The following is a 20,710-nucleotide window of genomic DNA, read 5'->3' on the forward strand; positions in this document are numbered from 1 at the left end:
ATCTTCATATGTTGGCATCAAGTTTATGAGTCGTCGGTTTGTATTGGTTTAAAGAAGGTATACTACTGAACCAATCTCTCGACATATGTACACATGAACCAAACCAGATAATGTTACACAATATAGATATACATGGACCTCTATTTAAAACAAATTTGTACATTTTTTTGGAGAGGTACTTCAAAGCATGGCCATGCCTAGCTCATCGAAGAGGCCTATCCCACCATGGACTGCTCTCAAATGTTCATAACAAGGTTCTTGTTGAGCGAACCACCTTAAGCAGACCCAGCAAATGTGATTCCCACACCGGCACAGCAGATGGTTACACCCTTCGGATTTCTCTATGGTGGACTTGCAACACGGACACTCCTTCACGTTCTTCCCTTTCGCCCAGTCCTTCAACGACATGTCCGGATCCTCCTTGAACAGTTTGTACCTTTCGCAAGTGATATACCGGTGATACTCCAGGTGGCACCTCGTGCATGTCTTTGAGTTACACGCTCCGCAGAAAAATGGCACCCCTGAATCTAGAGGACCGGCTACGCGGTAGATGGAAGGGCAATCGGGTGTGGAGCAGAACCTGAACTTCCCATCGCTGGTTGTTACGAAAGAGGAGAGGGATGCTCTGAAGAGTTCGTCGAGCTTCTCTTGTGATAAGAGGGCTCTCATATCGGCCACTACTATCGGAGCTCCACAGTCTATGTGAGAACAGATTATGGGAAATGCGTCGAAGTTTCTCATCGACGCCTCGAGCTGTTCCAACAAACAAGCTTTGCAGAAGAGGTGTGAACATCCTTCGAGAGAGTAGCCATCCTCAACCTCAGATAAGCAAATGGGGCATTCAACTTCAACGTCATCTGGTGCACAACCTTCTTCCTGTGTAAGTTCATAGACCATCTTCTCTACTTCCTGCCTCATCTCCACGCTCCCATGAACATGAATAACATGGTACCGAGTGTTGAGCTTGAGATCCACACCTTTTACCTTTTCTTTAATACCTTGGAGCTCTGGACCAAACCGATTCACAACTTCCTTCATGAGGTCAGGACGGAGATTCGGACCTCGGAGGCGGATTTCAAGCTGCTTGCTCTCGTGATAAGACAGAAGCGACCGAACCAGCTCTTGTTCAGCCGCAGCAATTCTCTCTTCTGATCCACAAATGCGTACTGCGAGACTGTGCCTGTCTACCACAATGCAAGTTTCAGTCTCCTGTTGGATCTTTCGCATCAGGATAACACCTTCTCTGGACAAAAGATGCTGCAAGACCCTTTGGGTTAAGCTTGGATGGTTTATTATGGGTCTTCCTCTTATGAGTTCTTCGAGAGATCTCCGCATCTCCGAGATGCGTCTTGTTGCATTTGCGGAGATTTTAACACGATAAGCACCACTATGAATTGCCTCCAGATGCCATTCACATTCTGCAAAATACATAAAAGAGAATGTTAATGAATATTAGGTGATAGAGAGCAAACATCTCAAATGTGGCGATGGAATTTTACCTCTTTGTCTCTCGAAGCTTGCTAGCTTAGCATATAATTGTCTTCTGACTATGTTGTAGATAAAAGCAGGACAGATTATGGAGCTCTGAAACTTTTGCTCGCATTTTATCTTCTGCCATGGATAGCATCCATCTAGGATAGTTCCATCTAACTCCTGCAAAGCTTTCGCAGCTTCCAGATGTAATCTCCCATCAAAAGTAATCAACGCTCGCACAAAATGATCCTTTTCTTTTGGTACATAAACTTTGACTTCGACACAGTTTGGGTCTGGATTCCTCGATGACAAGCGCGCAAATATTCTCTTATGCAGCATATATTTACAATCAGTAAGAGATGGACGATACGCAATATTTCCTCCTCTGAATAAGAAAAATTCTAAATCTGTCCTCTCCGTAGCGAACTCCAAAACATCTAAAACTTCAGCATCCGAAAGATTTGTGTCAATACCAGTAATCAAGATAGAATCAGTGTGTTTTTGATCCGTCTCAAAGGGGCAATATTTTGTTCCTATCATGATGCCGGATGACCCAGCAAAGATTCTGTGAATATCACCAGAAGCACACTTAAGAACACCTTTACCACAACTTTCCCTTCGAGGCCAACGAATGATAGCTGTAACAGAAGGCATCTTGAAAACTCCTTCACCACCAGCTGATAGCGATGGAAATAGTTTAATCACTGATCCATTGAGATCAAACTTCTGAGTTTCTGTTGCCTTCATAGCAGATTCCGGAGTCAGAAAGGTAACCCTACCCCACTTCTCTTTCTCATCACAGTCTTGCTTCTTACCAGCATACTTATGAATAGAGCAGATACATCCATCGATCTCCTTCTCCAGGAACGTCAGAACCTCTCTGTCATCAAGAGAGTTGTCGCCGTAATAGAGTACATCGACTGTCAAGAATCTCTGATCAACTTCAAGATGCTTTATCTGAGCACCAGATCCGAACAGCGCAAGGGGCACCTGTCCTCCTCCATGATATATATACTTCTCCAAACATTCATTACGCATCAACTTCTTTTCACATTCCAATGCATCGTTCACTAGTGCCGAGACTTTGTCCATGTCGTGGGGAGGCGCGTACATTAGAATCTCGTTCTGTTCGACATCAACTTGAATATTAATCCTCTCATCCTCACAAAGAGACCTAGCACGAGAGACAATCGAAAGCAGACCACGGTCAGATTTCCCACAGAATCGTTTTAGCAGAGTGCTGCTACAACCAGCCACCTTTTTCACTCGGAGCCTCCACTCATCCATATGAGACGCATCAAAAGGTGGAGGTGGATCAAGCGTAGACAAAGCCTCGAAATCAAATGCGGTCACACATACCAAGTACTGGTCGACAACTGACAGAAGCTCGCCGAAAACAACCCAGTTTGGCTTCTGTCCAAACGCTAGCAACGAACACGACGGATGCAACTGAACTTGTTGCCCAGTCAATGCCACCTCATACCCGAGCTGGTCATAGCCAGTGTACATCGCCACGTTTTCAGCAAGAGATGCAAGTATAACCATTTTCAGATGCTTCTCGTGTTTATTATTACCCTCTGCTGGGTTCCAAACCCAGTAGCTTGGACTGACAAGAGAAAGTTCTCTCTCAATGCATATCTCCAGCTCCTTGACTGTGTCTTCGCATCTCCTCATTGATTTGGCGTTCAGGCTATTTTCCCAGCACCATTTGTTTCTTCTCTCTCGCGGCAGAGATGCCCATTCTTTGTACACCGAAAGAAGAGTGAACAGGTCTCCATCATGGTTGCAGAATTTCACCTAGAAGATGACAAAGAGAAAAACTTCAGAACATATATTTTATGCGAATCTAAACTACACGTTCAGACCATTAACAGAAGAGTAGCAAAACTGACCAGGACCTCAGAATCATACCTTTAGGCAGTCAGCTTTCATCTTATCATCGAAGTTGCCAACTCTGCAAAATATACTACTAGCATTGGCCATGACAGCAGCGAGAACAATCCCCTCTTTGCCCATTCTGTGTCTGAAGCACCCCAAAATCAACTTACCAAGCTTTGGCTCCAGACCCAGCTTGACTAAACAATGTCCTTCCTGCGTTAACTCAAGAACACCATTCCTCTCAACGACTGCACCCAACTGAACAAGATTTTTGACAGCCATCACGACGGCTTCAGGGTCAGGCGCGTCGATAAAATCAAAATCCGCTAGGTTGTCTACACCCAGCGCAAGAATCCTCAAAATCGCTACACCGAGAGGAACCCTCCGAATCTCAGGCTCCTGATTAAGACTCATGGAAGTAAACTCGTATTTTGAGTAGAGTCTGTAACATCTTCCAGCTTCCGTCCTCCCAGCACGACCAGCGCGTTGCTGAGCTGAACTTTTACTGACTCTGCAAACCTTGAGGATGCTCATACCCGTTCTAGCCTCGTATTTACTCTCTTTCACCATCCCGGAATCAATTACATACTTGACGCCGGGAATAGTCAGAGAGGTCTCCGCAATATTTGTGGCGAATATCACTTTCCTTCTCCCAGGATAGTTCTGGAAAACCCTAAACTGTTCTTCGAAAGATAGCTTTCCATGCAAAGGCAAAGCGACTGCAGATGGAGCTATAAACCTTTCGCAAGCCCACTCTACCTCTGCTTGGGAAGTCAAGAAGGCGAGGATGGTTCCTTCTTTCTCTGTTCTATGCACTTCCATCGCCTTCTTAACAACATCATCAGCATATGAAGTCCCTTCTGTGTCACCACTAGGTGAATATATAATCTCCACCGGGAAGTTCCTTCCGGTGACACGGAGAATCTCACAGCCAAAGAAATACCCCGAAAGCTGGTAAGCATCTGCCGTGGCGGACATGATGACAAGCCTCAAGTCAACTCTTCTGCACATCAGATCTTTGAGCAACGCCAAAACCAGGTCCGTGTTTAAGCTTCTTTCATGTGCTTCGTCAATAATAACGCACGAAACTCCAGACAAACTATTATCTCTAATGTAGTGTTGAAGCAGACAGTTATCCGTCATGAACACAACTTTGGCACTAAACTTCTCCGCCGAAGAGTAAGCTGGAGTGCAGCTGACGGAATCTTCCTCCTCATAACAACCATTGCTTTCTTCTCTGACCCGATCAGCCAATGTCAATGCAGCGATTTTCCTTGGCTGTGTACAAACAATCGATTCACTAGCGGCAATGCCGGAGTCAGCAAGGAACTGAACTAACTGAGTGCTCTTCCCTGAACCAGTTTCTCCAATCAATACCGTTACCTATGGACACAACAAAATGAAAACTGTTACAAACTCAAAAATAACTAAAAGCCTTAGCAAAGAAACTGCAACCATAAGAGATAACCTGTTGGCCATAAACTTTCTTCAAAATATTTTGCCGGTAAGCATATATAGGCAGCCCATCATCAAGCCTTCGACACTCCCTGCGGATTAAACTATGAACACGTGGCCAATCATAGTCCCCTTCCAAACTAAACACGTCCACGTCATCAACTTCGACTCCATCATCACTTCTTTTGAGAAACCGCACAATGCTCATCATAGCGTTCTTGAATTCTTCAAGCCGCTTAATAACCAAATCCCTCTCCGCCTCCAAAGCCTTCTTCATCTCAAACACCTCTAACCTAAGACCCCTTTTGGAATCAAACGACTCAACTCGACTCGACTTCTCATCAATCTCGCGTCTCACCTTCCTGACGCTCTCTCCGTTTTCCACAAGGGAGATAACGTGAGACGAGAAGAGATCGCGGAGCCTGTCTCTAAGCTCGTCCACGTCGGACGGGACGATGACGTGGGGTACCAGCTCGGGGACGAAATCGTGCTTCCCTCGGAGGCGATGGTCCCAGAGAGACACGACGGCGGAGAGCGCGTCGGTCCATTGGCGAAAATTGAAAGTTCCGGCGACGGAGCCGAGCTGGGGGATATGGACGGAGTCCTCCGGGATTCCGCAGAGAGAAGCGAGGGTGCTGATCGCTTGCTTTCTAACGGAAAAAGAGGGATTGGTGTCGGTGTTAGCGGCGGCGGCTCTTGGGTGAACGAGCTGGACGATGAAATTGGGCCTGGAACGAGTTGTTGGGCCCCGATCGGGCCTGTGATTTGGCGGGAAACTGGAGTTAGGGTAGTGGTGGTTGCGGTGGGGGTGGTTTTGAGTGGGTCGGTGAGTGAGCGGCGGAGAAGAGTGAGAAGAGCGAGAGTTGGAACGGTTGGTGGACGTGGAGGGGAGAGACCATTGACGATTAGTTGTGGTCGATCGTCCACTGTTGGGCGGAGGAAGTGAACTCCTCATGTTGGTGGTGGTGATGATGCCAGTTTTTGTGTGTGTGTGTTTGTTTAAGAATTAGAGAGAGCGAAAGAGACAAGAAAGTTGAGCAGACTTGGAGGCAGAGAACTTGTTTTTATATTATTTTGTTTCTTACGTTTCTTCGATTCTTTATGTAACCTACTTTTTTTTGTTTCCTTTCTGGTTTTACTTTAATATTTAAATAATTTTAAATTAATTTTTTTCATAAGAAATAATCCCAGCATTATAATTTTTTTTTAATGCTTTTTTATTTTTGAAACATTATTGATAGATTTCAATGATTATAATTAATAAATTGATGATAATTCATCACCCAAATTTAATGAATTAATATTAAAGATACTAAATAATTAAATCCATTTTGTAGAGAAAAATGATATGAATTTCAAAATCATTAATATATATACACATAAAATGTCAATGCATTTAATTATTTTAAAAACTAATTTACTTTGATTAAAAGGCAATAAATTTAGCCTAATTTTAAATTAATAACCTTAGGGTAAGTATGCTATTTTCTGAGGTCTATTGGTAAATTTATACTAGTACAAAGGTAATACTTTGGGGACCACAACAAGCTACTTTTCACCTTATTAAATGTTCTGAAAGTGGATATAGTAAACTTTTGAAACTTAATTTAATAAAAAGATAGTAGAGAGAGAAGCATTTAGGCCAGTAGGCCCAAACAAATTAAATTCTTCTCTGGATATTTATCAAAAGGCCCATATATTTGGGCCTTAATGATACCGATCTGTTTGTAGTATAAAGTTGGCTATCTACTCACCCGCACAAAACCCTAGCTTCACTGCTGAACTGCGCCGCGGCTTATATATCTTTAATCCTCTCTTGCAGGCTGTTGTAGTGACAGTTTCTATCGGAGAAGATGAAGGTTAGCTCATCATTTCATTATAACATACTCTCCTTTACTCAGATATCTGTATTAGTTCGCTTGTTCATTCGGTTTTGTTTGTATCGCAGTTCAACGTCGCGAATCCGACAACTGGCTGCCAGAAGAAGCTTGAGATCGATGACGACCAGAAACTGTAAGATCTTTCATTACAATCACATTGCCTTTATTTTCTTACATACTAGGTTTGGGATTAGTTCTTGTTTTGCTTACGTTTGGCTATTTGAGTGTACAATGTGGGACATCTTCTTTTTCGGACACAAAGCTAGAATTATTACAGTTATTTTTTTACCGGTAGAATCAGTTTATACCTGCTGCAATATTTGAAAGGTTTTTTATATTAACATTAGCTAGCTTTGAATTACGACATACACAAAATAACTGATCTTAGTCTTTCTTTTTAAGACAAGATGATTTGAGTTTGACTTTTGTTGTATGTTGCAGCCGTGCTTTCTACGACAAGAGGCTCTCTCAGGAAGTTAGCGGAGATGCTTTGGGCGAGGTGAATATTTCTACTACTCGCTGATTGTTTATTTTGCCTTTGTGCTCTTAGAAATGGTTATTCAAGCTGTATAATCTATTTTGCAGGAATTCAAGGGGTACATCTTCAAGATCATGGGAGGATGTGACAAACAAGGTTTCCCAATGAAACAGGGAGTTCTCACCCCTGGTCGTGTCCGCCTTTTGCTTCACCGAGGTACTTGACTCGTAATCTAATAACTTATATGTACAGAATCAACATTTTTTCTGTGTCTTTTAATTTTCCCTTTTTTTAATGTAAAATCTTGTTTGTGTGAGTTAGGTACTCCTTGTTTCAGAGGACACGGAAGGAGGACTGGAGAGAGGAGAAGAAAGTCTGTCCGTGGTTGCATTGTCAGCCAAGATCTCTCTGTTCTTAACCTTGTTATTGTCAAGAAGGGTGAGAAGGATCTTCCCGGGCTTACCGATACCGAGAAGCCAAGGATGAGAGGACCCAAGAGAGCTTCTAAGATCCGTAAACTTTTTAACCTCACCAAGGAGGATGATGTCAGGAAGTACGTCAACACTTACCGCCGCAAGTTCACTAACAAGAAAGGTATGAGAGAATCAAAACAACCATCTTGAGTTTTAAGAATAACGGTCCTCTTAGAATTGTTTATTTGGGGTTGTTAACACAGGTAAGGAAGTGAGCAAAGCCCCCAAGATCCAGAGGCTTGTGACTCCTTTGACACTTCAGAGGAAGAGAGCTAGAATTGCCGACAAGAAGAAGAGAATCGCCAAGGCTAACGCTGATGCAGCTGACTACCAGAAGCTTCTTGCCTCCAGACTCAAGGAGCAGCGTGATCGCCGTAGTGAGAGCTTGGCCAAGAAGAGGTCTAGACTCTCTTCTGCTGCCGCTAAGCCCGTTGCTGCTTAAAACCAAAATTTCTTTCTCTCTCTAGTTTGTTTCTCCAAAGACATGAAAACACCATTGTGACCGTCTCTTTTTTGTGTTTCTGCTTTGTGTTAACTTTTCAATCCAATTACAATATAAAAGTTTTGAACTTGTTTGCTATATTGCCTTTTAGTTTTTGATAGTGTTCTATCAAAACCAAACTCAAAACTCAATCAAACACTTGTAATAAAAACCTCGAACAAAAAGGCCATTGATAATACACGAGAAGTAACAATACAAAAGTAAACACTGACAAATTCAAATCGGTTTCTACGAGTTACAACACATGCCACTCTTCGTCGGAATCACCTGAGCAGGACCCGGAACAATATCAATCTTCTTCCCAGCAAGCGACCCCGGATCACCATTCCCTTCTCCAGCAACAAGATTCTTCTTGTTCACAATATTAAAAATCTCAGTCAAAACCGTCGAGAAAGCCGTCTCCACGTTGACCGCGTTCAGAGCCGAAGTCTCCAAGAAGAAAAGCCCTTCCGTCTCCGCGAACTCCTTAGCATCTTCCGTCGAGATCGCACGCTGATCCTCGAGATCAGACTTGTTCCCCACGAGTATTATCACAATGTTCTTGTCCGCGTGGCCTCTCAGCTCCTCCAGCCACCGCGGGATGTGATCGAACGTCTGACGCCGCGTCACGTCGTATACAAGCATCGCACCAACCGCTCCTCTGTAGTAAGCACTCGTCACCGCTCTATACCTGCGTTACGATGTCGTTTTCTTCTTTTAAACTTGTTTACAATCAGATCAAATAATACGACGACGTTTTGAATTCAAATCTCGGAAACAAAATTAAAAAAGTTTCGCACGCGGATCGAACACGAGATCTAAGGAAAGAGTGTAGAGATTTCACCGTTCTTGGCCCGCGGTGTCCCAGATCTGAGCCTTGACGCTCTTGTGGTCCATCACGAGCGTTCGAGTTTGGAACTCGACGCCGATGGTGGCTTTGGAGTCCAAGCTGAACTCGTTTCTCGCGTAACGGGAGAGTATCTGAGACTTCCCGACTCCGGAGTCTCCGATCAGGACTAGCTTGAAGACGTAGTCAATCTTCTGCGACGGGTCTCCGTATCCTCCGCTCGACATCTTTCACCGTCTTCTTTCTCAGCTAATCGTGTGAAGTGTTCAACTATTATATGGAAAGGTGAAGTTTATACGGAGTGATCTCGTGCGGTTAAGTCTTGTGTAACTCGTTGACGATACTTACGTGGCATACGATCGTTGGTTGTTGTGGAGACTTTTTTTTCTCTAAGTGTCAGGCGCATGTTTTTCGGTGGGATGCTGTTTACTAATTAAATCAAATGAGGGCCGAATCAAAGGAATATTGAAACGCGCCTTCACGTTCCTGAGAGGCCCATTATTCAACGACGACGTTTTGGGCTTTATTGCTGACATGGCAAATTAAATGTCCACGTCATTTTTTTGTTGTTGTTGTTGTTGCTCTTGGGAGAGACGACGATGGAAGAGCTAAGGCGATTGGAGAAGTTGCAGAGTGTTGTATCAGCCGTCTCTTCTCACGGTTTACTAACTTCCGATCATGAATCGTCTTCTTCTTCTTCTTCTCGGTTCATTTCCGAGCTCGTTCTTTTCCTGGTAACTGAGAAAGTTGAAGTGTTTTTCGAATTTTTCCCGGAAAAAATTATGAAATCTGATTTCATTATTCTTTCAAAGGTACAACCATGCGGCGACCTAGATATTGAATCGAAACTGGTCTTGGTCTCTGATTTCATACCGAAAGTAAGCAAAAAGCTTGATTCATTTTTGATTATTCCTCTTTCGAAGCGTTTTGTTTTACTGCGTTAGGTATCTGGACGTTTCCTCGATGAGATATCGAGGTCGATTCAGCGAGACGATGAAGCTAAACCACTAATCACAAGTTCAGGTTATTCTAATCAGTTCCCTTTGTAGTTATCTATGTTTCTGTTTTTGTTCCAGCTTACTTGAAATTGCCTGTGCTTCAAAAATGTATTTGTTTGAGTCACTTCGGTTTGCTTAGTCTTTTTATGTGAATGGCGGTTAATAGTTCAATTTCTATGTAGTAGAGTCTCAAAAGAGTTGTGTGAAGAGGAGTGCCATGGACAATGTTGATCCTTACGCGGCACAGAAAGATCAACAAGTCGTGGCAATGGTCGGGCTTGATGCAATGAAGAGAGCAAACTCTACACTTGAGGATTTCGTAAGTTCTTTACTCATACACAAGCATCCTGTCTTGACAAATCAAGTAGAGAATGCCCTTTTTCAAAAAAAAAAATCAAGTAGAGAAAGATAGAGGGAGAAAAAACTTCTCTTATGACTTATGCTAGTGTCTCTCTCTCTCTTGATTTTTGAACATTTGTTGTCTTATTAGTAATAGTCCATACCATATTGCAGTCGAGGTCTTACTTCATGTTCCATCAGTTGGAAATTAGCGAACCGCAGTCAATATTCAGATATTTACCCGTCCTTTCTTTCACTGAGAGTTACATATATCAGGTAATAATTGTGTATTTGCGTTCAGTAAAGTTGCGCAGCCGCAACAGTAACAATGTAACCCGGTTCTAAGAAGTTTAACTCTTTATGCATCTGTAGATGGATGCTCTTAATGAGAAGATTGTCCGCAAATCAGCTTGTGAATCCCAAGTCAATGTAAGATGCCATCTCTAATATTTAGGAGTATGGGAATCAGTGTAGAGCCTAATGGTTTGAGATGCAGTGCTCAAGCCATGGATGGAATTCTGAATCACGAGTTTTGTTTGAAACTGATCCATTGAAGCCTCTCGGAGATGTGCTTCAACGTGAGGGCCTTTTGACTCAAAGGTATTTATTTCCTTGAGATAAATTTATTTCCCCCTATTGTATGATCAGCAAAGGGACAGACAGTAAAGCAGCACTAACAGATATTAACTATGTCATTGGTTAGAATACAACAAGAGTTTGAGTCGGGCAAAGAGTATTGGGCGTTAGAAAGAAAGCTTTGTCATGCTCTTTCGAACAAAAATAAGGTAACTGGTTCAGGTTACTGCCTTCAAACAAGTGGTTATTTGTTTTTGTTTTACATTTTCTCAGCGTTTGATATATCTTTATAGATCTGTGTCGAAGATGTGATGAGAGCGATTCATTTGAAGTCTTTTGATTACCGGGTGTTGAATCTTCTACTATACAAGTTGAGAGGAGTAGAGGTAAGTAGTACATTCATCATGTGCCTTGTCATTTCTTGATGAGAAGTCATATTCCGTCTGTATTTGATTTATGTTTTGTCTACGGAAAAGGTGAATGAGTTGCACATGGAGTTCTTGTCAGTTTCAGAGTTCCTGGTGGAAGTAGCTGATGATCTGTACGCTTTCTCTTAAAACATTTCCATCTTCCATAAACACAAAGTGTTGAATCTTTCAGGATCTTGAGTGGTTTTGAATTGTGCCTTTGCAGGTTCGATTACGAGGTTAGTTACACTCAAAGAACACTTATGTCACAACAGGATCTCCACTGATCAGCTCTGATATGGTTTTCTTGTAGGACGACGTGCTGGAGAACAGTTTCAATGTATTACGAATGTTTGTGGGAATGTTCGGCCCATCGAATGCACCCACTGAGCTGGTAAAGAAACGTTAACACGACATTCCATGAAAACATTGTTACAGTTTTCATTGTTTGTTACAGGCCAAGCGGATATCAGAAGCTGAAGAGAAGTATGAAGAGATCATGAAATCTCTGGATCCACATTTGTCTTCAAATTACCAGAGGAGATGTGAAGAAGCTACTAAAGAAGGTACCAATATTACAATATATCATCAAAACTCTATTTATGTTGTCTTATTGACTCAATGAAAAAATTTAGGTGGGAAAGTTTCTGGGCCGTTGCTGGGAACATGGAACATACCGGCGGTTATCTCCGACGAAGGTGCATACCGAGCTGCTCACCGCTAAAAAAACATGTACCTGTAGTAAAACCGGGATTTTGTTAAGGTTGTATACCGGATTAAACCGGGAATGAAAATTGAGGAAGAGTACCCTGAGAGTAAACTTCGCTGAGACGTTAATAGGCTTCAGCTTGTGACCAAACATTCTTGGGCCGTAGGTCTTTTCCAAGTATCAACTATTGAAGGAGACAAAAGCCCTTGACTCTTGTCGTTGCATCATGCAATTTTATAAATTCATGCAATTTTCTGGTTTTTTCTCAATCACGTCGTCTTTCTACGTTTTTTTTTTGTCGGCCGTCGTCTTTCTACATCATTTTTTTCCCATCTCATATATTTCTTTTTGTGACTTCAATTTATTTGTATATTTTGAATATAAATATTTTTTTCAAAGAGAATGCGACAAATCAGGTAATGTGGAAAAAGATAGTCACAGAATGCGATACCACGGAACGTAATTTCACAGCCTTTATTTCGTGTCTTGTAATTTTCCCAATTTTTCGATTTTATTATAAAATGATTTAAAAGAAAATTAAAAGATATTCCAAATTTCAGGTGGCATATGTATATTCCCTGTTCTTCCTGAGAGAAAAAAAACTTGGCTTCGTTTGATTTAATACGTGCATTTACTTCTCTTGTTTCTATATATACGTTTACTCCAAAGTTCAAACCATATTATTATTCGATGCACCAAAGTTCTGAGCTGTATTTTCAAGAAGCCATAGAAAAGTCGATGCCACCATAAATTGTAACTGAACAGTAGTTAAGTATCATCAATTGTTCATGGACCATTCCGTATTCTATTCCTTTTATTATTATCATGTCGATCGAAACTTTTGCTTATTTGTAAAAAGTCGCCATTATGGTGGTTACTTACTAGTACTTTTTATTCGAAACAAATATATCGTGGGAAGAACTAATTTTCTGCAATTGAAAGTACTACCCATACAAATAAAATATGGACAGTACAAAGGAGGAGAAAACGATACTGCTAAACTTGTTGGAAAACAGCAGAAAGAGACACGCATAGACTATATTACATTTAATGATAACATAAGATTGTTGAAAGTATTAAATGAAAGCAGTCAAAAATGATAAAAATGTGGCATCCTTCTTCTCTTCTTCATTTATTGATGATCTTTGGAAACTTTTACCTCTTTCACCTTTTGAGTGAAAAATCAAATCTCAGTCAAACTGTGGTTCTTTACTACTATTTGCTACTCAGTAATTTCCCTATTTGCTTACTATTTTCTCTGATGATAAAAGGAGCCTCGATTCTCCTATTTGCTTACTATTTTGTTGTGATGATAAAGGAAACCTCTATTTGATGTGTCAGTAAAATAGACACTTACCCGTGAAATGTTATTCACACCCGATTACCCAAAAAAAAAGAGTTATTAAGACTAGTTTTTTTTAACCGTTGAAAGGTCCACTCAACATTTGGATTATTACTGGGGAAAGCTAGCGTAAGTAATGGTGTGGAACCATGAAACAATTAATGAAGTCTAGAGATGGCCTAAGCATATTAATTCGACATTCAAGGCATGCCTGGTTGATTATGGTCCTCTTCCACATTGATGTGGTGATACAATACAACACAAACGAATGCAAATTCAGCAAATGTCCTAAAACACTTACTTTTAAATGTAGTTCGTTCATATAGGAATGCAAGTGAATGGAAAGCTTCTTTTAGAAGCTCAATAGTGATGACAGAACATTAATTGAAACAGTTGACTATGTTTTTGAAAAATAGAGTGAAACATTGACTTTTACAACTAACAAACATATTAGCTTGACTTTGGCTAACAATACTTATTGACCCAATTTTCAACACAAGGATTTCGTAATTAAACTCATTGAACCCGGTTTAGCACTGATATAGCCAAACCGAAAATGTGAAGTCATCGTCAATCAATCAATAAATTAACAGTGAACGTTTTTGTTCCAAAACTAGTGAACAATGGCAAAGGAGATAAAAATAAAATGAAAAGAGAGTATAGAGATTGAAGTGACGCATAGAAAGAAGGCTAGTTTCTGAGCCTCTCTCCTCTGATATGTATCCTCCTATTCTGTCTCCCCCACTCCGTCTTGTTCCTTTCACCCTTCCCTCTCACTTTTACCATTTTACCCCTTCCTCTCACCTTAAAGATTTCTCCATCTCACTCATTTTAAAACAACTGGTCCAAAAGCTTCTTCTCTCTGTTTTGCTTTTCAAAACTTCTCGAAATTTCACTCTCTCTGTTTAGCTTCTAAAGTCTTGCAATTTCACTATAGACCCACATGAAAGTTTCTCATTGATGGTTGTGATAGGCTACTGAACTCGAAGATCAACATGTTCACTATTTACAATTCTGCCCTTCCTCTCCTCCTCTTCCTCGTTTTCATCACTCAAGAAGTCTCATCCTCTCTTCAACCTGTCCAGCCTCCCAATTCTCCTCAAGTAATCAAATCTTCCACTCAATTTCTCATTTTTTTTCCTAATCTTTCATTTTTGATTGATTTAAAAGTTATTTAATAATTGATTATTAGGTAGCTTTGGTGGAAGATAAAGCAAGATTAGGCTCTACACCACCGAGCTGCCACAACAGCTGCAACGGCTGCCACCCTTGTATGCCTACTCAAGTCCCCACTCTGCCGAGCCGCTCCCGTTTCACCCGAGTTGACCCGTTCTCCGGCGGTTTCGTACGGCCTCCTTCCTCCCTAACCACCGTACTTGATCAGTACTCTAACTACAAGCCCATGGGATGGAAATGCCACTGCAATGGTCACTTTTACAACCCTTGAAACCGTCATCATCCTCTGGTTCGTTTTTTTACTCATTTTCTTTGTTTTTAGTTTAGATTTGATTTTGTATTATTGAGAGTAGAGTTGTTCATTGTATTCTTTGTATATGTACGGCTCAATTTGTAAATAATCAAAAGGTCTTGTGATTATTTTGAAGAAGAAGAAAAAAAAAACAAAATCGCTGATGTCGTCACTGATAATTGCATTTGCAGAGAGATAGAGATGTATGTAACTACTTACTTGCGTCATTCATTTCTTTCAACACTTTGGTTTTGTTAAATTCAATTAATATTAAAGTCTGTCTTCTTTGTTTCCTTAACGTTTGCATGTTCACAATTTAATTCATCAGCTTTTCAGCTTTTATTTTACTGACAAAATCCTTTTGAGCTAAGAAAAAGAAGATTTATTAACCTTTTGTTTATCTAAACCTATGTATTGAAGCAAATTTATAATTTCATTCTGGAAAAAGCTTGAACTAGATTTGATTTGAATGGAACAACACACTGTCAAAGTTGATAAATCAATTTTGTCTCACCTGCCTCGATGTCCTACACAATCACTGTTTGAGACTCTTCTCGTGAATCTTCAGTAGACCCATATCTGAGTAAGGCTTCGTACAATTATTAACATCACTTTTAGCTTTTTCTTCTGTTGGTTTATAGCTTCAAAAATAATAAAGCAATCAATTAACCATAACTACGTGCATTACTTACTGTTATTATCTATGCTAACATGACGATGCAACTTCATGTTCTAGTAAAGAAAAAGATGATGATATAGATTGACACATTAGTCCACAGTTTGTTTCATGGGAAATTGCACTTTATGACGTTTAAAAAAATTATAATTAACTCAGTGACCAATTGCCCTATTATACCAATATACTTTATGTCTATTATGTAATAATGCATTTTTACCCTTGTATACAACCGGTGTAACCTGCTGAAAGAAAATAAATATAAATTATTTTTTATTTATTCTAGAGAAGTAAACGTGTCTTTTCTTTTGACACAAATTGTAAATGATAATAATTGTGAAAGCTTAATGCTTTCTTCTTCATTTTGTCCGCCACTGAAATCACCGAGTATATTACCAGCGACGTTTGTGGAGTACCAGCCCGATTGTGACGCCTTTGTTGGAGATGGGAGACAAAGGATTCACGGCTTCTGAACTCGAAAGTCGCAACAATCGTACCGTCTCTGTGAGTAATTTCTCACTTCGAGATTCAACAGTTCGTGAAGACCATACTTAAACGCTTGTAAATTTCGATTTTGGAGCTGGTAGTTATACTGCTTTAGTTGATCGGAGAAGATAAACATTTTTTCTAACATTATGTTCTATTCTATTTATATGCATAAGGAATAGAAATATAAACCAATATATATTATAAGTGTTATGTTCATGTTATATAATGTGAATTAGTCTGTTACTATTTTTTTTACCATGTATCTTTTTATTTGAGCATTCATAAAGAATGTATTATTTTGTTCTCCAATCTGTACTAACCATTCTATTTGGGTTTAGGGTTTATACTTGGATTTAGGGTTTAATGATTAAAATTTAGAGTTTAGTATTTGGAAGGTGGGGGTTGAGGTTTGGGTTTAGTGACTCTATCATGTATCCATTTGACGATTAATAAATAATATACTATTTCGTTCTCGATATGTACTATACTATATATTTTGTTCCATTCTATTTAGGTTTGGGATCTACTTGGATTTAGGGTTTAATGAGTAGGATTTAGGATTTAGTATTTGAAAGGTGGTGGTTAAGGCTTGGGTTTAGTGACCCTATCATGTATCGTTTCATTTGACGATTAATAAAAAGTGTTCTATTTTGTTCACCAATATATACTATACTATGTATTTTGTTACATTCTATTTGGGATTGGGGTATATACTTGGGTTTTTGATCTATAATTGGATTTAAGGTTTAGTGATTATGATTTAGGGTTTAGTATTTGGAAAGTGGGGGTTGAGTTTTGGATTTAGTGATAATAGTTTAAATTTTAGTATTCAAAATTTAGATTTAGATTTAGAGTTTATATATGAGTTTATGGATTATATTTGGTTTTAGGGTTTACTGATTAGGGTTTAGGGTTTAGTGATTATTGTTTAGGATTTATTATTTAGATCTTTGTGGATTTGAGATCAAATTTATTATTTAGGGATTATGATATAGTTAAATTTTTTATACTATTTGGATGATATGAAATATAACAGTCCGATTTAATTGTGAGAAATAAATGGAATATACTATTTATTGTAAGAATAATTTATTTTCATGAACAGATTTACTGAGCACAGAAACATATGAAGTAGTTATGTAAATGACGTGGATGGATGTGGTGTCTTCATTTTCAACAGTGCGCAGTAAATATTGACCATACCTTATTTTCTTCAACGTCATCTACGTGACTTATTCACCGGTTACTTGTAGCAGAAGAGGGTATAACCGACTAAACTTGAGCTAAATGTTATTGACTTAATAATGTCAAAATCATTGTCATATTCTTAATTATGCTTCCAAGATTGGTTATTTGGCAAATTAACCCTTGTTTCATTACAACTCATGTTTATTTTTATTTTTTTATTAATTCGAATCGACGGCGATAGTAGAGAGACACTCGAAGAGTTGTTGGGGTTTGGAGAGCATCACCATGTGATCTGCACCGTCAATCTCGTACACTTTTGATACGTTGAAATTATCAATCATCCAACGAATAAAATCGCACGGAATAGCTTTGTCTTCTTTACCCATTATGTAAACTCGTCGAACCGAGCCATACCCTTCCTCGCTAAACTTTTCTTTCTTTGCTAAATCCTCTTTGAAAAATGAACCTTGTCTATGCAACGTTTTCGCCAGCTCGTAATCCTATGATAAACACACAGACAATTACCAATAATCATCTCATAACATTAAACACATGGTCTCTTTATATCTAGTGTCTACTTTTGACATGCTTATAGAGTTTTAGTGTTACATTAGTATACTAGTAAACATCATTAACTCAATTCCATTCCCAAGCACAGTTTGAATATAAAGACTTAGTGGTTAATACCTGGACGGTACATTCTTGGTAAAGATGGTTCTTCATGAACTTAGGTCCCATTTTCAACAAACTCATTGTTCCATTTTTTGTTTCATGAGACGAGAACTCACAGTCTTCAAAATCACCAGGCATCTCCATATACTTTCTCATCAATAATAAAACAAATAATTAATTCTCATATACTGAAATATATATAGTAATATATCTCATGCTAAATTGAAAAAAAAAATCTCATGTTAAATTATTATGAACCTTATCTAGCACGTGAGAGGGCACATGGGTTGTGTCGGGCAAGAAAGCGTTGACGAACACAAGAACCTTAGTTTTCGCCGGGAACTTGTCGGCGGCGTAAGCAATGTTGATGCCTCCGAAGCTGAACCCAACGAGAATCACCTCCTCGTTCTCAGGGTGAGATGCGAGGGTTTCGATCAACGGTTGGGAGTATTCCTCGAAAGTTTCAACGGCTTGGATTGGGCGTGGATCGATCCCGGAGGCGGCGAGTTCGACGGCAGTGACGCGGTGACCGGCGGATTCAAGGAGGGGTTTGAGCTTGAACCAGATCCATGCTCCGTGATAAGCGTTGTGAACTAACACAAAGTGTTGTTTTCTCTCCATAACCGTGGATAGACGATTCTTGTTTTTGTGTTTGGTAGGTTCTTGATTGATTGTGAAAAGAAAGATGAGGTTATGACATGATTTATATTCGTTAGGTAGAGTGAATTGAGATAGTATAATAAATTTAGATTAAATAGAAACGTATGTTTGTAAACTATATGCATAGTGCGACAAAAAAGTAGCACATGCATAGTGATGATATGTTCGTTTAACACGTGTCATACCTAACATTTCACGTTAAACATCTTTGTTAATTTTTTTTTTTTTTGTGCAACTCTTTGTTAATTACACAGCAAGAAACAGGAAAAATAGGTAAATCATACGCAGTGGGGACGAACTAACACGTCGTGATTAATAATATTAACAATGCTAATTAAAATTCAAAATTTTAGTTACAAGTTACACGCAGAAAAAGCAGTTGGTGGACTTGTTAAAAAAAAAAAAAAAAAGCAGTTGGTGGACCAGCATGGCAGCATCGGACTTTGACTCTTCTTCAGACATCGCTCTTAGACGAGAGTGATAATTGTCGATTTGCCAAACAAATTGTACAAAAACAAATAAGATCGAAAGGACAAAGCTTTTTGCTCCTTTTTTCAACTTTTCTTGGTTCTGTTTTGTTCTCTTTGGTTCTATTCCCCTCAGTGAATCTTTCTAGCTGCGATATTTTTTTTTTTGGATTTTCTTATCCGGTACGGGGTTTCCGGTTCATCTTCTATCGTCATTTGCTGTTGCCTAAATCTTATGGGAAACTGAGCAGGTTCGTGTCCTAGCATCATCTCCTTTGACTCGTTTTATCTCTATGCAAAGTCTTTTTTTTTTTACAATCTCAGGGGATGCGCTATTTGCGTTGAGGGATTTAGTTACGTGCATTGCCTAATCAACTCAGTGACTGGAATCAGAATCAAGTGAATCCTTGCATTTGGTCCCAAGTCATTTGTGATGACAAAAACTTTGTCACTTCTCTGTAAGTTGAATCATAGCACTGATCTAGTTAATGTTTTATAATATTGGTACACGTACTTTATATTAGAATTTGGGAGCAATCGTAGATAAGAATATATCTGGATGATGAATATATCAAAGAAGAAGTAGAGATGATGATACAAGTGGTTTGCTTTGTACACAAGGTTCGCCTGAAGACAGACTAGTGATGTCTGAAGTTGCACGGATGTTAGAAGGAGAAGAGCTTGCAGAGAGATGGGAAGAGTGGTAAAAAGTGGAAGTCACGAGATGTCATGAGTTCGAGAGGTTGCAGAGTGAGAGGAGGTTTGATTGGGGTGAAGATTCTAGAAGTACTTTTCTTCTATGAATAATCAAGATGCCATTGAATTAATTACCAGGTGGAAGATGACCAAATATCAAATCTTGATTTTACTGGAAAGCTGTATACATGGGCTATCTTTGACTTGAATCCTGTGAAAGAGAATGGCCCTAATGTTTGATTGTTGCCTGTTCTTTGAACATAATTTTATTTGACTTTTTTTCGTTGACTTCCCTTTGTGTCGTGCAAAATGTCACTAGAGGTCAACGTAATTTTTTGAAAAAGAAAAAATGGTTAAACCCGAGTCTATTAAAGACACAGACCTAACCTCCGGGTGGAGGTACGATGTTTTGTGTGAATATAGGAAACCATAACTATCATGAAAAATCGATTTCTTGATTATGTAATGAGAATATTAGAAGAATCGAGCGTAATAATTTACAGTATTAATTAATGTGTTCAAACTACTGTATGTTGTAGTCATGGCTGAGATTTGAGTAATTGGTTGTTAGTTTAACCAAATCATGTGCTGGCTCACCTTGTTTTATTTTTTTGCCAAGCCTGATCCTGCTAAGCTTTAACCCCTTTTGTAAATTTACAAACACTCTCATATTTATATGAATTCACATTTTGGCAAAAAAAAAAAAACTACTGTATGTTGTACAAAATATTTGCAAGTGGCCGTGTGATGTAGAATACAATGAGTCTAAACGCTGCAAGGGAAACATACTTTTGATTTTGTAAGTTTGTTACTTGCGTTTATAACGTTCACAAAAAAGGTTTTGCATTCATTTGAAATTTTAAATTTTGGAGATAGCAAAAACAAAAAAATCATCGATTGATCTTATCATTTATAGTTTTTATGTTCTTAAATGATTTTCTTAAACAAAAAAGTTGTTTTAACTCTTATACTTGTACCAGTATGACAAATAATATAGATATGGTGAACTAATAATTAGAAGGAAAAAAACATGTTTGAGTTCCCAAAGAAAAATAACA

General features: G+C 39.2%; 6 protein-coding genes and 1 long non-coding RNA gene across 9 annotated transcripts; 4 read left to right on the top strand and 3 right to left on the bottom strand.

Moving 5' to 3' along the window:
• Positions 1-41: 41 nt before the first annotated feature.
• On the bottom strand, positions 42-5,879 carry LOC106372475 (ATP-dependent RNA helicase DEAH12, chloroplastic-like). Its single transcript, XM_013812696.3, has 4 exons — positions 4,820-5,879; positions 3,385-4,734; positions 1,500-3,270; positions 42-1,418 (listed from the first exon to the last, which is right to left on the bottom strand). The coding sequence occupies exons 1-4, from the start codon at positions 5,759-5,761 to the stop codon at positions 181-183; spliced, it is 5,301 nt and encodes a 1,766-aa protein (XP_013668150.2). The 5' UTR covers positions 5,762-5,879; the 3' UTR covers positions 42-180.
• A 637-nt stretch (positions 5,880-6,516) lies between these two features.
• Positions 6,517-8,217, top strand: LOC106372477 (40S ribosomal protein S6-2). Its single transcript, XM_013812698.3, has 6 exons — positions 6,517-6,665; positions 6,755-6,819; positions 7,128-7,185; positions 7,272-7,380; positions 7,486-7,758; positions 7,841-8,217. Exons 1-6 carry the CDS (start codon positions 6,660-6,662, stop codon positions 8,077-8,079), a joined length of 750 nt encoding a protein of 249 aa, XP_013668152.1. The 5' UTR covers positions 6,517-6,659; the 3' UTR covers positions 8,080-8,217.
• A 42-nt stretch (positions 8,218-8,259) lies between these two features.
• LOC106372478 (ras-related protein RABA4a) lies at positions 8,260-9,260 on the bottom strand. The gene is made up of 2 exons (XM_013812699.3): positions 8,963-9,260; positions 8,260-8,809 (listed from the first exon to the last, which is right to left on the bottom strand). The coding sequence occupies exons 1-2, from the start codon at positions 9,190-9,192 to the stop codon at positions 8,368-8,370; spliced, it is 672 nt and encodes a 223-aa protein (XP_013668153.1). The 5' UTR covers positions 9,193-9,260; the 3' UTR covers positions 8,260-8,367.
• An 89-nt stretch (positions 9,261-9,349) lies between these two features.
• LOC106372479 lies at positions 9,350-12,263 on the top strand. 2 transcript variants are annotated; one of them, XM_013812700.3, is made up of 14 exons: positions 9,350-9,699; positions 9,778-9,843; positions 9,910-9,988; positions 10,146-10,282; positions 10,477-10,578; positions 10,675-10,731; positions 10,799-10,902; positions 11,006-11,087; positions 11,172-11,264; positions 11,355-11,419; positions 11,512-11,524; positions 11,599-11,679; positions 11,743-11,851; positions 11,921-12,263. In XM_013812700.3, the coding sequence occupies exons 1-14, from the start codon at positions 9,565-9,567 to the stop codon at positions 12,007-12,009; spliced, it is 1,212 nt and encodes a 403-aa protein (XP_013668154.2). In that variant the 5' UTR covers positions 9,350-9,564; the 3' UTR covers positions 12,010-12,263. The 2 variants fall into 2 exon arrangements, with proteins under 2 accessions (XP_013668154.2, XP_013668155.2); XM_013812701.3 differs by having other exon boundaries at positions 10,149-10,282.
• Positions 12,264-14,020: 1,757 nt separating this feature from the next.
• On the top strand, positions 14,021-15,018 carry LOC106370678 (EPIDERMAL PATTERNING FACTOR-like protein 1). The gene is made up of 2 exons (XM_013810676.3): positions 14,021-14,439; positions 14,529-15,018. Exons 1-2 carry the CDS (start codon positions 14,332-14,334, stop codon positions 14,781-14,783), a joined length of 363 nt encoding a protein of 120 aa, XP_013666130.1. The 5' UTR covers positions 14,021-14,331; the 3' UTR covers positions 14,784-15,018.
• A 502-nt stretch (positions 15,019-15,520) lies between these two features.
• LOC106372481 (alpha-hydroxynitrile lyase) lies at positions 15,521-18,576 on the bottom strand. 2 transcript variants are annotated; one of them, XM_048742437.1, is made up of 4 exons: positions 18,088-18,576; positions 17,845-17,976; positions 17,347-17,657; positions 15,521-15,593 (listed from the first exon to the last, which is right to left on the bottom strand). In XM_048742437.1, the coding sequence occupies exons 1-3, from the start codon at positions 18,448-18,450 to the stop codon at positions 17,376-17,378; spliced, it is 777 nt and encodes a 258-aa protein (XP_048598394.1). In that variant the 5' UTR covers positions 18,451-18,576; the 3' UTR covers positions 15,521-15,593; positions 17,347-17,375. The 2 variants fall into 2 exon arrangements, with proteins under 2 accessions (XP_048598394.1, XP_013668156.2); XM_013812702.3 differs by lacking the exon at positions 15,521-15,593 and having other exon boundaries at positions 17,235-17,657.
• A 366-nt stretch (positions 18,577-18,942) lies between these two features.
• Positions 18,943-19,940, top strand: LOC106369980. Its single transcript, XR_007317027.1, has 2 exons — positions 18,943-19,414; positions 19,578-19,940. It is a non-coding gene; the product is annotated as an uncharacterized LOC106369980 (long non-coding RNA).
• Positions 19,941-20,710: the final 770 nt, after the last annotated feature.

The sequence above is a fragment of the Brassica napus genome, chromosome A10, assembly GCF_020379485.1.
Source record: "Brassica napus cultivar Da-Ae chromosome A10, Da-Ae, whole genome shotgun sequence".
Lineage (NCBI taxonomy): Eukaryota > Viridiplantae > Streptophyta > Magnoliopsida > Brassicales > Brassicaceae > Brassica > Brassica napus.